The sequence below is a fragment of the Diadema antillarum genome, unplaced genomic scaffold (genome assembly GCF_040938485.1).
Source record: "Diadema antillarum isolate AM-2024a unplaced genomic scaffold, OU_Dant_1.0 seq00000702_RagTag, whole genome shotgun sequence".
Lineage (NCBI taxonomy): Eukaryota > Metazoa > Echinodermata > Echinoidea > Diadematoida > Diadematidae > Diadema > Diadema antillarum.
The window spans coordinates 548,939-565,421 of record NW_027271607.1 but is presented as its reverse complement, the minus strand read 5'-3'; the positions used below and the strand labels follow the sequence as shown (position 1 = coordinate 565,421).

Sequence of the window (16,483 nt, the reverse complement as noted above, 5' to 3'; positions counted from 1 at the left end):
TTTTTTCTCTCTCTCTCTTTCTCTAGCTTGTGGAGTTGCGGTTTCTTGAAAATTTTTGTAGTTGATTGCAAGTGTTCAGTAAAATTACTTGATCATTCCTGCTTCAGTGGCGGATCCAGGGAGGACCGCACCCGGGCATGCCCCCTTTTATTTTTTGTAAAAACAAAAGAAATAAAAAGAAAACAATGGGGGAGAGGTGCGTGCGCTCCCCCCCTTCTTTTGTAAAGGCGCCCCCTCTTTACAGAATTCCTGGATCCGCCCCTGCTGCTTTATGATTTTCTAGAATTTCTGGAAAATCGGCGATTCTTCGAATCAGAAGGAACATATCCATGCTCGATTTCGTCAAATCAATTACTTTTTTGGTTGTTTATTTAGACTTGTTGTCTTAGAGCGATGTTAACCCTTGTACGCTTTGAGTGTCGATTGACACTGAAAACCCTATAGTGTTGTACACACTGTTATAAGTCAATGGTACAGAAAGGATTAACCTTGCATTGCTGACGATCTTTAACAAGAATGTGCGTAATACTACTAGACCCTACACTAATATGACACATATTAACAATTCTAACGGTTAAAGGGCGAGTTTAGTAATTTGCGATGACGTGAACAAAGGAATAACAGATTACTGAAAAATATAGAACAAAGAAGATAGTGAACTCCGGATTCTTCTGAAGGCAAAATGATGGTAGCTCATGGTAAACTTCACTTCTCTTGTTATCTTGGGTCACGTGTGCAGTGAACACTGATGACGTCATTCGGAGTGATGATCCTGACACGTTTTGCACTACGCAGAAAATTAGAACTGGTGTGTGCAATAGGCGCGATGAACTCTCTTGTCTGGGGCAGAGGACATAAATATCGACACCAACGAGAATCAACTGAAAGATGCAGTATAATTCACAGAACCTACGAAAAGCAAAAAGGTTTTCGGAATTGTACTTTTCAAAAGAAATGTAAGTTGCTAGCAGCTATATTGAGACCGGAAATAATTAAGAACTGGCCGAAACAATATACAAGCACAATCATATTCAAATGAAAACCTTAGTTATTTCTGTATTGTGGCACAGCAACGTTGTAGAGTAAATGTATAATTATTCGTATTTGTATCAATACATGTATTCTTGAGATAAAAATTCTACCCACGTTGATTTTGCAAAAGCTGGGCAAAAAGAGGGCTCTCCGATAAGACACGATACATAATAAGACGTTTTACAGCCGTTTTACCAACACATCCAAATGTTAACCATATACCAGATAAACCAATGCTGCTCCTGACAGCGCAAAATGTCTTCCCGTTGACTGCCCGACATAGCAATAACCATTGCATATCAACCATTATTGTTATTTCCCTGTTGACATGACGTCTTTTCAAAGAAAATGATGTTTATTCCACTCTTTCAAAAATAACTGTGCAAGCGTAATGGAAGACAGATAAACAGGATAATTAAAACAGCAATAGTTTACAGTCTCGGGCAAGGTTGCTATCTACGTGAGATTAGGTGGAAGAAGTATGAAAAGCACGAGTAAAGAGAGACTAATGTATTTAGCATGATGATAGACAATGTTTTTGAGATTTGGGTTTGACAGTTGATATATTCCTTCTGCAAACATCGTGAAAGTGTGCACTTTTAATCCTTCTTTATGATGGAGGAGGAAGCAATGCTGTGGACTTTCAGTGAGTTTATTCGAACCCCGTAAGCAATTCCGACCCTTATTCTCGGTATAAAAACTAAAAGAGCGTATATTTTCGACTAAAATGCGGTTAGCTTTTCGTATCTTAAAAACAAAACAAAAGAAAACAAAACAAAACAAAAACTATGAGGTGTTTACTGTCTCGTATGATTTCAGGAAAGATGTTGGGAGACTTTTGTTCTTTAACCCGCTGAGGACGGACTGATTTTGCTACAACACTCATTTCATATGCACCGCCCGCGTATACTCGCCTTCTGCGGGGTAAGCTTAAGTATTCTGAGGAAAGGTGTGAATTACTTGCCTCTACAATATACCAGCTTACAAAAGGAATCTGGTTTCCAGGGTTGCAAAAGGAATAGACGAACTTTAAAAGTAATGAAATTGTACAGTGCTTTCATCGTTACTATTTTGGAATTTCAGGCTGAAGTATACGTTGTCATACTTTGGTCGAATGGTATAAATTAACTTTAAAGAAAGAGAGAACTTGATCTCGGCGTTAGCGTGTGTAATCTTGTCTATGTTTGTATGCTTTTTGTGTGTATGTGCAAATCTATCGCTGGTATGTTTAGGCGCCTTTACTGACGTTCTATCGGACATAGATGGTCCGGGTACATTTTGTTATTATTGGAGATGTCGTCACTTAATGCAAATGAGAAGCAAATGAGATGTAAAATAATATCTCAGTCAAACTACTGCCATGACTCTTTAACCCCTCCTACCTGCCGTCTCCCCTTCAAGTTCCTCACTTTCGCTCGGCGACCAAAGATGAAAAAAGAGCGAATCTATTGTTAGTTTAAAAACTTTTCAGTGATCTGATATCTGCTCTATTAATATCCGAAGGCCTGACTTTAGATTCGTTTATAGTATTACGTAAAAGGAAATGATGTGCAAGACTATGATGGTCTTTTTCCTCACAAATATAAAGACAAAAAAGCATATTGGCAGCTCAGGTATACTTAGCGGATTCCCTGCCCCGGTCGAATTTCAACCCCTCCTCGTATGAGTAAAAAATGGAAGCAAACGTTATGATGGAGCTCGGGACGCCTGCGCATATTCTGCTCTATGAGTGGCCAGACCAAGGAAACAAGCAGCCAATCACATCGCGGAATTCTAGTCGATGCGACTGTGACGCAATAACGTCTGTGTCCCGGTGATGTAATAAAAACTCCCAACGTGCGCAAGAGTGTCAATTTCGGTCTACTGAAACTTCTCTCTCCGTCTCTCCTCCAGCAAGTTAGGAATGTGAGAAAACTCCCACATCCACACATATTGATCACAACCGCGCCGAGAGTGTATTCTATTTTATCTTCTGTTACTATAGCGACCAACTATCAATTTTGTTTAGCGCTTACGTGAATTAGATTTTTTTTTTCTTCCTCAATGACGATTTGACGGCTTGACGATATTCCGTCCACCGGGCTGTTGTTTCATCGAAAGTAGCTTCCTGTTCGGGTTGGGAAGAGACAAAAAAAAAATCATATATAAATTGGAGATTTCAAGTATAGTCCGTGACATCCTGCTCTTGAAATAAAACGGCATTGCATCCCAACCCATCACCCATTAAGTCGAAGTCTTGTGAACCCAGCGTGATTGAAGCTAAGTCGCCAGCAGAACGGTAGTGTCCAGTTAATTTGGTACCAACATGGCGCTCCACCGCCTAAAGATTGCTTGTAGCGTTGCGCTAGTCTACCTTTGTGTTGTGTTAATGGTAAGCGCCAAAGAATTTTCGCCTCTGACGGGCGAAAACTTCGGACAGAAATACGACCCCGAGCCTTGGGGTCAGGGTATAAACAAGCCCGCCCAACAAAGCCCCCACCAGGACGGGTTCTACAACGAACCCGAAGTCGATGATGAAGACCCCGACGATGTCGAGAAGCGAGGCACCAAGAACGATCGGCTCCGCGGTCTGCGTCGACTGAGCAGGTTGTACGGCGAACTGGGACTCGATAAATATCGGCCGGTGAAGAAAACGCCCGAGACCGCCGACGACATGTACCGGCTGGACGACAAACGGGACGCCGGCCCTCACGCCTGGTACGGCACGGGGATGTTCGGCAAGCGCAGCTCGGAAGAAAACAGAGGCAGGTGGAGAATCCGTTCTCCCCGCCCCGGCCCCTACAACATCGGCCTATTTGGGAAGAGGAACGGCCAAGCCTTAAGCATGGAGGACATTGCAAACATTATTGAGTCTATCAAAGGTAAGTGTGGCATGACATTACTGTTCGTTACAATACGGTTTTCCTTTTATTCCTCTTTCATTCCGACCAAACCACCACCATTCTACACTGGTCCTGCAATTAAAAGAAATGGACGGAATGCAAAATTGGCGACGAGGCAGAATGTTGAAACGTTTTTTAATGAGATTGTGTGGGTAAAAAACTGCGAGAGTGTCCATATCAATTAATTGTATAGTAAGTAGATGAAGACGCGGAAATAGAGCGAATGGGGACAGCTAGAAATAATCTAACATGGGTAGACCGGGAGAAAAGACAGTTGATTTGATACAGAGAGATAGAATGAGAGAGATAAAGAGAGAGAGAGAGAGAGAGAGAGAGAGACACACACACACACACACTCACACACACAGAGGAGATGTGTGATATAAAAAAACGCGTTTAAAGCGACACCAATTTGTCCCTTACTACTCCATGGCATTGCAAACACTTTAACTTTAATAACGGGGTCCACCGAAACATGATTGAAATTTCGAGAGTATGTCACTCTTAAATCAATCTCATTATATCATTTTCCTGCTTCCATCCATTTTAAAGTATACCGGCTGATAGGTATAATACTACCGGTTATCCCTACACTAAACCCTACACAGTAACAAACGAAGAGTCGCGCCGAAGACAGTATAAAGCCTACCACGTCATCTACGGCAGATGTGAATGTACTCCGGTCTTTATTAACATCACCAAGTCCCAGGACGTGAGGCGTTAAACATTTTTTTTTTTTTGAAAATACATCGTGTAATCCAATCTTAGCAGAAGGTGCCGTACATAGTATAGCGTCACTTGAAAATGAGTGCGAGAGTTACTGAGATATGAATTATGTCTCTAAAGACCAACGAAAACTAATCGTTAGTATCAATTTGAGATCTTTTACTCGATTGTGAATTTGTGGCTGTGGATGTAGCTAGACATGTTAAAGAGGCAGATGATGTTTATCCTATCGGATACGTCGTTGTCACAATATGGCAAGGGGCGAACTTTGCTGGGAGATTAGGCGGGCGAAATCATTCGATAAATTTTCTTCTTTTCAATGCGGATGCCTCTCGTAGACTCTTTCCCCAGTCCCTTCGCGCTGTCAGAGTCGGTCAGTTTCGAATAGATAAAGGCGTGCTCATGACCACACAACGAGGCTCCGGCTGACAGAAAGAATTTCTTTTCTTTTCTTTTTTTTGGGGGGAGGGGGGGGGGAGGGTCTAGTATGCAGTCGTAGCGGTAATACTACTCGATTGCAGCTTGTCCATACATTTTCATTTGTTGTTTTCCTTATTCATTATTCCCTACCATTGGATTGTTTGTTTTGTTTTTGCTACTATTTTATTACCTCGATAATAGCTTGGGTTTAATGCATATTTTGCCTTAATCATTAGAGCACTACGTCTTGATTACCGAACTCAGACGTTGACGACCACCTCTCTTCGTCATTGTGCAAATGACAGCTGGTAATGCTTGACGTCACAATAAATGTAAAGGGAGATCTTTTTTTTCACGTAGAATTGCTTGCAGAGAAATATTGAAAGCTAAAAAAGAAGATGCTCAGACGGGGTCAAATAAGATGCCGCGTTATTAGCAATAAATTGCGAATATGATACCTGTTCGGCGACTCTTCAGGGTTTGTCTGTAATCATTAAAACAACGTGTTACCATTTCCTATCTCTGGTCAAAGAACTCAACTCTACTACTATTACAATAACGGGAGTTTTGCCATTCACGTGTTGTGTGATGTTTTTGGATTCAGATTCAGATAAAGAGAACACACGCCCTTAAACTAACACACAGAGATTCAGAAAATTTTCAGGTAAACCTAACAAAATCTTACCATTGCAGATACATAGGGATTTTCTTTTTTGAAACTTCCATGTAAGCCAAGGACGTTGGAAAAAGAAGTTCTATTTTGAAGGTATTTACACCTGTTGTCGACAGAAGTGAATCGGTTTCGTCATGATTTACTTCCGCCACAAATGATGTAATCCATGGCAACCAGACAAAGCCTGGGATATGCGTCCTTTAACCTAACAACCAGGAAGCGACGAATTTCCTCCGCTTACATCTTATCGTACGTATGAGAAAAGCTTAGTAAACCAGTTCATGAGTTGAATCTGACTACTCTATAATTAAAAGCAGCTAGAGGTCAGACGACAGACCCATGGAAGATTTCACTTTCCCTTTAGAAGCAGCCCTCTCCTCTATCTAATGCGGTCTTTGCTCTGGATTTCGTCATTTCCCATCCGACCTGTCAGGACGGGACACTGAATAGATCCCTACCATTACCTTTCCATTGACCTACTAAACAAGTCTGGCGCGCTTTCATTTAGCCGCAATCAATGACGATACAGCCTTGTAGCCCGGTCTGAGATGCGCTCAACCGAAAACGAATCTGGGCAGAACATAATAAAGCTTTCCAAGTGTCAGAGCCCTCAGATGTCCAGAGCGAAGAGTGAGGAGCAGGTTGGCAAACGATGAGAGAAAAGATAAAACTTGTCATCAAAAATATCTATACTTCCCAAAGACTAGGTAATTTTATAACTCTGCATTCGTCTTTCCCCAGCCCCTCTTCAAACACATTATCTTTTTTTTTATTACACACTAAGCCGCGATCAAGCGTTTTCACATCAATCTTTAAACACTCATCACATTGCAGAATGAGGAGTACCGGTACATTACGGTCTGCATTACCGACAATGCCATTTAATTCTCAAAACTGTCCGTAAATCCCTATCAAAGTTAGATTGTACGACTGCGGTGAATCAGTGGGCCAACATACAGACTTTGATAATATTATTCACAACAGCACAAGGCTACTCATCCATGAAAAGAAACATTGACAACATTCCTCGACAAGACATATATTCCTTCCGTTAAAGAGGAAATCCCAGCTGAATTAAGCCACACACTATGTATAATAGTCTATTCACAGTACACAAATCTAACTGTTTAGAGGTTTAGAGTGCCACGATGATTCGCCATTTTGTGTTTGTCGAATTTCTATGGGGCGAGAGACATTAATATTTCTTCTCGTCACCCCGAGACATCCAGCGGACAGATGTTGTCTCCGCAGCGAACGGTGATGCAGCCCGCTGAGCCCCTTCATAAGGGACGATAGTCCCGTCAGGGGCAGCTGTCATTCTAACTTCACGGCCTCCTGGTTTGATAGGGCGATGCCTCACTCCACTTATTACGAAGGAAAGAAGAACAAAACCCAAAGCAAAACAACGGGGAGGGAGTTTTCTCCCGTACATCACGACGCGTAGAGCAGACATGCTGTTGTCCTTTTTGGTTTGAAAACAGGTCCCCTTTTTCAGCCCACGTTCAAGCTCCGTATTTGGAATAGTATTACTGCTTACCTTTAGCTCAATTATGTCAATATCAGTGCTTAATTTTGCACATGGACTATCACCATCCTGTCCTGATTGTACGAATGTATTTTCCTTGTGACTGTTTTTCTTCTTCCTCAAGTTTGGGTGACGAATGTTGTCTATTGAGTATTCAATTTAAATCAATATGGTCATTATTGTTTCCTCTACAGAACATTGTATATGAGAAGTACAAACATCTTGGATACACATTTGCTGACTTCAAAATGAACATTTAAAATTATTAACGAATCTAAAGCATGCATACATTGTTTCAATTAAATTTGTCGAATTGAATATGTTCTGAAAAAGACAAATGTAGGGCTAATGGGAAAACAGTGTTTGTATCTTGTAGACAGCCCATGTAATTGGATGAAAAAAATCTGGACTTTCTTTCTTACAAAAGTAAAATGGAAAGTCATTCAAAACAAGACAAACATTATTAAACAAACCGGAAATACATACAGACACACAAAGAAGCGCAGCAACATGACATGGTTGTAAATGTAAATGTTACAGCGTAAATGTAATCGTAAACATTGCAAATGAAATACAATCAATACGCAAACACGTGGAGTAGTTTGGAAATAAAACCGCCTTGAAGCTTTCAATTTCGAATTTCTTTGTGACATTATTTTTTAATGCGTTTGCTCATCTATTATTATTTTGATATTGATGAATGGTGAACTCAGGTCAGCATTACTTCGCATTACTTGGTCAAAGACCTCAGACCATTGTTGAGAAGATTTTCTTGAGTGTGTCTTTTATTTCTTGAACTTCTTCTTCTTCTTCTTCTCCGTCTTCTTCTTCTACCAATAAAGGATAACTCTATTTCTTGAAGATTTTGAAGTGTTCCAAGCTGATTCATCGCTAAAAAGTTAAAGTACAGGACCTGGATAAAGAGAGAATGAAGACATACACTAGAAGCAGACACGTTCCCAGGTCACTGCGTACCTTCATGAGGAACTGTAATCCATAACCAGGTTTTATTTTTTCAGCATTTCCCACACTGCCCCAATTGAAAAATAACAAATAGTGAGTCTCCGGCCTACATTTTGGCAAACCGAATTTGGAGAAAGATAGGTAGGATAGGCACGCACTTTGCGTTGAAATCAAACCAGGTATAGATTTAAAGTTGCAACAAGTAATTCAATGTTGTTTCTCATTCACCACACGCTGTTTTTGTGCAAGCCAAACCTTTTGGGATTTCTCGTAAGACTGCAACTAACATGTCGCGTGTCGTATTTACCAAGTTTACCGGATGTCAGTATTTATTCATAAAGTCACTCTTAATTGACCGAGTTTAGCTGTCTCCCTTGACCAGGGCAGAAAAACTATGTCAACATAATCTAACCCTCTCCGTTGTTATCTGCATTCAATGTTCTAATATCACAACACATCAACGTAAATCTTCGCTCTGGGAATCGATCTACTTGAGAAAATTTGGGAGAAAAGGACAGGTTTTCGTTGCACTCAGCGATCGAATTTAAGACTACTTCAGTTACACAGCTGTCTGTTGATCACTGCTTTATCTGTATGACCTAATATCAATAACCTGGAGTTTTCCATGGAAGCTCATACTCACACCATTACAGTCCATTGTGGAAGAAAGATGAGAATACTTTGCCTTAAGATTGTGGGTCGTCTATCATGAAGTTAGGATTTTCTTCTCAACAAGTGTGTTATTTTAATAATGTAACACAAACGAGTTATCAAGGCAACGTATTAAGTGCAAACGCTGGATCTGCAACCACATCCAGTGTAAATCACAAACACAGAAACCTTCCCACACACTTACAATAAACATTTGGTTGTGACTTGTTTCTTTTGTTTGCTGTTGTTGCGCTTTGATTGAGTAAATACAATATATTCATTGTGGTGACGATATACACATAAACAATCCAAAAGTGGCTTTTGTGTGATTTTAAAGGAAAAGGAGAATTTTCATTATGTGTCAGTTTTGTTAAACACTTTTTAAATTGCGGTAAAACTAATGAACCTCTCAAAAAAGTCCTGCAATTCCAATTTGATGTATCATATTTCTCTTGAAAATACATCATTTCATTCAAATGTGACATCATAAGAAAGCCTAATTAATTTTCTTTGCAATGACAACTCACTTGGTTACATTATCCATTCCTGGAATGTACAGTAAGACTGAGTATGAGGAAAGGTCAAATGTGAAATGTTGCAAAATGGAGCAAACGTGTTATGTCAAACAATATAATACCCGTTATTGCTTGGTCGTTTCAGGGAAGGAATGTACTTGAAAAGAATGTATTGGGAGATTATCATTAGATTCCAGGCTTCATCCATGAATTAAAAACTGCAGTAGTATCTGCAGATTGAAATTAAACATAAAGATTGACCAAACAGTCATCTAATGTTTAGGAAATGGGAGTTTTTGAAAGTGCTCTCATTTCAGCATTGCTTATTCCAGTGGTCTTTTTTTTTTTAATCAAAGCTGTACATTATCAATTGCAGAAAGGTTGCGATTTTTCACTTTTGATCTGTCCCCATATTCAGCTGTTTTGCACATCCCAATCATAACAAGTGAAGTGTCATTTTAAAGATAATCAATCAGGCTTTCTTATGATGTCATACTTAATGAATATAATGCCAGGATAAGAAAAATGTGATACATGAAACTTTAATTGCAGAACTTATTTTGAGGGGTTTATAAGAAATATACATTCACGGTGAAACGTATAGAAAATGCCGCCCAGGTTCGACATTGGCAAGTTCATTAAACAAGAAAAAAAAATACTCTTATGGGAAACAAATTTAATGGTCTTAACATGTTCATACTGAATTCTGAAATGCCCATAGACTTTAAATGCATGCCACCAGGTTCCCGTATGAAACGGGTTAATTGACAGGTAGTCGTCTGAGACAGGAATTCTTTAATTCGGTTACAGTTTGTCATTTCGAAGGTTCCTTGTTCCGAAGGCCCCTAATTCCGAAAAATGAAATAAGGTTCATACTACCTAAGTTTCTTTAATCCAAAAATTCTATCAAGTTTGTTATTCCGGAGGTTCGTTAATTCTAAAGGAAAAGGTTCTTTGGGTTTTTTTGTTTTGGGTTACCGAATATTATTTCTATTTTTTGATTAACGAACCTTAAGATCAATGAGTTTTATGTCATTTTGAGAATTAAAACTTTCGGCAAAAATAACAAATTATTTTCATGTTGGGATAAATGAACATTTTGATGTATGGAATTTGTGCATGGAAATAACGAACTACCTGAATAAGAAACCTTATCAATTTTCGGGTTAATGAATATTCCAAATAACAAGCAACACCGTCGATTTAAGCTTGACTCTATCATATGTGGTAGGGTTCATTTATTATCTTCCATTAGAGTTTGTCACTTTGAGCTCTGTGTGTTATTTACTGTTTACCATGATTTCGCTATATAGAATGATGAGAAATTCACATTAAGCCTTTCTCTGTGACATTCTTAAATCTACGGAGATTTTGTACAGGTTGCAGTGGACACCGGGTTAAATCATAATTATAAGAAGCGACGCTTATTAGGTAAACCAGGAGCAATTAGCGGCACCCACAAAATGTTTGCTTCACCCACAAAATGTTTGTTTCAAGCAGCGTGACTATGCTATTCTGAGGTAGCGACAAGGTGTGAAATCGGTCAGTGTGTATAACCACGTTTGCGTAATGAAGTCAACTGCAGGTGTTGCCAAGCCATTAAATGACACCACGCCTCATATGTGCGGTACACACCTCTCTTCGAGGTGTAGCGGCATTGGCAATGGAGCACAAGCTCAATTTAGCGTCGTTTAAAGTGTTTGGCACTTACATGGTGAGTAACTGTAGTAGCACGATGCATAACTGGAGATTAAGCTGTAAAAGCAAGGCTCTCGAATGGAGCGGTCATGCTAGTATGGTCACCAACAACCTTTGCAGTCTGGCAAATAATTTTGTTAGTCTACCAGGCTATCAGACCAGGACATTCACCCCAAGTGTCCTATACTCCCGAAATGTCCATACCTTCGCTCCGTTTAAGGGCAATCCCCCAACCCGACAATCCCCCAGTCAAATACTGATTAGTGATAAGATAATAGTAAAGATTATGGTTAGAGATAGGTTTGGGGTTAGACTTTCTGTTAGCGTTAGAATTAGGTTCAGGATTAGGATTACGGTTAAAGGGGAAGGCTAGTAACTGATCAGTGGGAATCAGTGGAAATGCTGGGAGATGATTGTTCCAATCCTTATGGGATTCATTCAAGAGTTCATTGTATATCTATTGTTGTGTGAAAATGATTTGCTTCAGAACGGTCTCATATTCAAGTAATGTGCAGTTTGATGCTTCCAGGTTAGCGTCCCTGGTCAGTGACGGAGCATTAATCTGCACATTACTTGAATATGAGACCGTTCTGAAGCAAATCACTTTCACACAACAATAGATACACAATGAACTCTTGAATGAATCCCATAAGGATTGGAACAATCATCTCCCAGCATTTCCACTGATCAGTTACTAGCCTTCCCCTTTAAGTTCAGGTGAAGGGACGGGAGTAATTGCCCATGCAGGGCGTAATTGCCCAAGATACCTTTGCTCCTACAGTATGTGCGAATTTAATTTCTAGCAGTTTATCTGATTTTCGCTCCATAACTAAGCTATCTTGATCACACCAACAAAAAGCCATAAAGATAAGATAAGAAATCCAACATACATCTTCACCATTTCACTGAATTGAGCTTAAACAGTCATCAAAATCATACCAATGTTTTAGTAATTGCTTCTATTTGAATGACTGGGTTGTAATGTCCCATTGCCGCCCACAGACCTGACAGCTCTAATGAATATGCTGATTCATTTGCGTAGGAAATTCCCAATATCACGTGCACTTGATATTCTTCATCACCAATTATTGCCTTCATCAATGAGATTGAAAAATTTCGTCAAGTAGTGCAATTAAGTGCAATCGCACGAATTATCCATCGATTAGAAACCTACCCCTCATTTGATATGTGATGATTTTGTTGTCAGAAAAGTTTCCCACATTCCTGTAAGGATTTTGCTTAATACAGTTGGAGAAGGCTCATGCCCCCCCCTCACCCCCCCCCCAAAAAAAAAAAAGCGGTCAAGTGGTTTTATTTGGTGAATATGTAGTCTCCAAAATGCAGATGATGAATACCGAAACCATGGAAGCCGTCAAAGATACCCATATACCCTCATATTTTGTGGAAGAAGACACAAGTGCAAAACACAATAGAGAATAAAATGGTACAACCATACTTTAATACGCGTAAATTGAGTCTTGTAAAAGTTTTCATAGCTATTCATTCATACTGTAAGAGGTTTCAATCAAGAGAAGGCGGTATGAAATAGGAGACAGTAGAATTGCAAGTGATACGCAGGTAATTTTTCCATCAAGACTGAACAACTTTCGAAAGAAAGGTAAGACAAAGCAAAATACAAGTAATATAGGTAGCATCTTTTCTCGTCATGAAGTTGAAATGGTACAGATAATCTACTTTTCAGAATTACAGTTGACATACAGAAAGACGATTATTTCAGCTACATAACAGAATATATTGTTAGAAAATAGACTCAATTCGTAGTATTGACTGTCTTCTTCTGTTAATAGACGAACAAAGAGCAAAACTACATTCGTAACTCCTCAACGTACCTCGTTGAACAATGACACCTATAAAAGAATGGAAAAGTACAGGACAAACAATTACCAGAGTTGGACACACACAATAGCTATATCCGTTGTTGATATAAATTTTAGACTGTGTGTACGTGAGTGTTAAAGTAAAAAAAGAAATAGTCAGCTGGGATTGTTGAAACCATTATGATTCATGTCTCTTTCACGTTGTTGTTAAATTTTGTGATTACACATTGTCATAAAAATGTTGTCATTATTACTGTCGATTATTTTGGATCGTTAACGGTCGATACCCTTTAATCTTTGCCTTTAATTGGCTCGGATGTCAACCTCTAGCTCAAATTCGGCCTATGTTGAATGGTAAAAGTCACACTTTGACTAGCAAGGCGTCCACGAAAGAGATAATTTGCATTTTTTTTTCAATAAATCGTCAGTAGCTTTCCTTTACCAAGGACATTTTATTTTGCTTGTTTGTTCCTGTTTGCTTTTACTTTTCCACAGAGAGAATTTGAAACACAAAGATTAGCAATCATTGTTGTTCCTTGCCACTATTGAAAATGTCTGTGTATAATTAATTTTTCAAAGAAAGCATCTTGCGATTCGTGCTCATATGTAAGACTGTTAAGTACGTCTGATAAATCAAGGAGAACATTGAAAGGAAAAGCAGTTTAATAATTTCAACAATATAACAAAATAACTTTCGAAATGTCACAGATTAAACTCATTGAACTCCTTACTGAAGAAGGCGTCATTGATCATCAAATAGCAACATATCATTTTCCGTGAAATTGCAAATACTTATTTAAAGGACAAGTCCACCTTCATATACATAAGGATTGAGAGAATGCAGCAATATTAGTAGAACACATCAGTGAAAGTTTGACGAAAATTGGACTATCCGTTCAAAAGTTACGAATATTTTAAGTATCTGTGCAGTCACTGCTGGAAGAGAAGACTACTACAGTGTATGATGTCACATGCGTACAACTATATAAGGAAAATAAAAAGAGAATTTCACAAAACTTTACTTTTTGAATAAAGTGCACATTTCTTGGACTTGCTACTGACGTATGTTAAGGGTAATATTATTTCCCCTGCCTTCTGAAAGAGAGAAGTCGAGTGTTCTTTTGTTATGCGAGAAAAATGGAAATAAGTTGAATATTCTTTATTCTTTCTTTATATCGTTGTACTCATGTGACATCACAAGCTATAGTAGTCTTTTCATCCAGCCGTGACTGAGCAGAAACTTCAAAAATTTATAACTTTTTAACAGATTGTCCGATTTTGCTCAAACTCTCACTGATGTGTTCTACTAATATTGCTGCATTCACTCAACCCACATGTCTATGAAGGTGAACTTGTCCTTTAAACTAAGAGGCAGATTCTAATAATTGTTGGTTGTATTGTTGAAGTTTAGTATTCTCAACAAGCAAAATGACTTTCGATCCATTGCATAACTAAGGAACCTATACCATGCTGGAAAGAATACAGTGTCCCACAGTGTGTTCGCAGTGTGTTCACATAGTAGAATAAGTGAAAACGCTCGAATTTAACAGTGTAAAGATGATTTCACACTGTGGTGTGGTTTTCACAGAGTGTTCACATAGTAATGCTTTTTTTCACACTGTGAATTGATGACTCACATTGTGTACACACTGTTTAAAACGCTCGAATTTAACAGTGTGAAGAGATTTCACACTGTGTTCACACTGTGGAACACTGTGGAACACTGTGTTCTTTCCAGCAAGGATTAATCTCCTATTGGAGAAGGCGGTATTGATCATCAAATAGCAACATATTCTCTTTAAAGTTGACGATACTAATAAATTCAGAATCAGATACTAAGGATATATTGATTATGTTGTATAAGGCAGCGGACCTGGAGGTGAGGAATAAAGTAGATGAACTGTAGAAACTTATGGAATGGGTAAGTGAATACTGCTTGGACATTTTATACACTGCTCGGTGAATACAAAGACCGACTAAGCAAGACAAGTACCTTTATCGATAAATCGACATGAGAATATAGCAGACAGACTCGGATAGATTATGAAATAATGAGAAAGAGATATACAGCAAGAGGGAGACACTAAGACTGGTATAGATAGATAGATAAATAGATAGATAGACAGACAGATAGATAGATAGATAGATAGATAGATAGATAGAGACAAAGACATATAGATTGATATATATATGTATGTATATATATATATATATATATATATATATATATATGTATATATATATATATATGTTTAGACGTAGTGGTAAATAGATAGACCAAGAGATAGTTCTAAAGATATAGGTAGAAATATATAAATAGATAGACTGATAGATGGATAAACTGATAGATAGAGTGATAGAGATGAATAGAAAATAAAGATAGAAGAGATTAGAGAGAGACAGAGAGAGAAAAAAAAAATGAAGAGATCATGTCCACGTTAAACATTCAAGCCGCTGGATTTGAAAGCCAGATGAATGAAAAAAAATGGGTAGAAGATAGAGCATTGGAGAAAAGAGATACGTTAAGAAAGAGCGAAAGGGAGTATGAATGAAGGACGATGACAGAATAGCACAAATGTGCTTGTCAATTTCAATTGGAGTGTCGAGCTTCAGAGAAGTTTTTGATTGCTTCCTTCATTCGGGAACATTGACGGTAAAAAAAAAAAAAAAAAAAAAAAAAAAAAAAAATCGGACCTTACAGGCATCTGGCAATATATGCAAGCAGGCAGGGAAAATCCTCAATAGCATATTCAATTGGCGTATAGTCCTCATGTTTTTTTCTTCTAGCACCTCATTGTCATTGACCGTGTATCTGGTCACGAGAATATCTGAATGAGCCAATATCTTGTGAAATAGAGTCAGTATCCGTGTATTACAACTATTTAACATTTTTGTATTGCCACGAGATTTGGTTTTTGAAACAGTTGCTATTTTGTTGTTGTGGTCGTGGTTTTTGATTACTGCAGGCTGCATGGGAACCGTGTATCGTAATGTTTACTATCTTATGTTAAAAACGAGAATCCTGTATCTTAATGAACAGAGATATTCAAAGGAAGGAAATGTAAAACACATTCTGGTATCTTTGCATTCCCTCAAATAAACACCCCCCCCCCCCCCAAGAAAACAACAGCAACAACAAAACAAAACAAAACAAAACAAACAAGCAAACGCAACAACAAGAACAACAGCCACATAGCAATTTGAGTAAGAATAATATTGTCAGTTATTGATACCAAGTCCACTTTATTGGAAACTTAATTTTAACTAATACTTTAGAGTAAACTTAATTCTAACTTTAACTACCTTAGACCTGGGCCCCGTTTTATCAAAAGATATAATCGAGTATACATTTCCATAAGACACAGACTGCCATACACTTATGATAGAAATCAACTTTATAACCAATTATAACTCTTCATAAAACATGGCCCTGTACATCAACCTGGCGACTGAGGTCGAGTGACTGAGCGCCGTGGACATGTAACGTACTATGAGATCCGACACACCTATCTCCGCGCAAAGCATGACAATTATAATAAACACTTACAAGCATATTTCCA

General features: G+C 38.5%; 1 protein-coding gene across 1 annotated transcript in view; it reads left to right on the top strand.

Moving 5' to 3' along the window:
* Positions 1-3,391: 3,391 nt before the first annotated feature.
* The window catches only part of LOC139737750 (uncharacterized), a 32,658-nt gene continuing 19,566 nt past the window's right edge, over positions 3,392-16,483 (top strand). Inside the window, exon 1 of the mRNA XM_071648426.1 lies at positions 3,392-3,893. Within this exon, the coding sequence (XP_071504527.1) occupies positions 3,401-3,893 (493 nt within the window). The 5' untranslated portion in view covers positions 3,392-3,400. The remainder of the gene's footprint in view (positions 3,894-16,483) is intronic.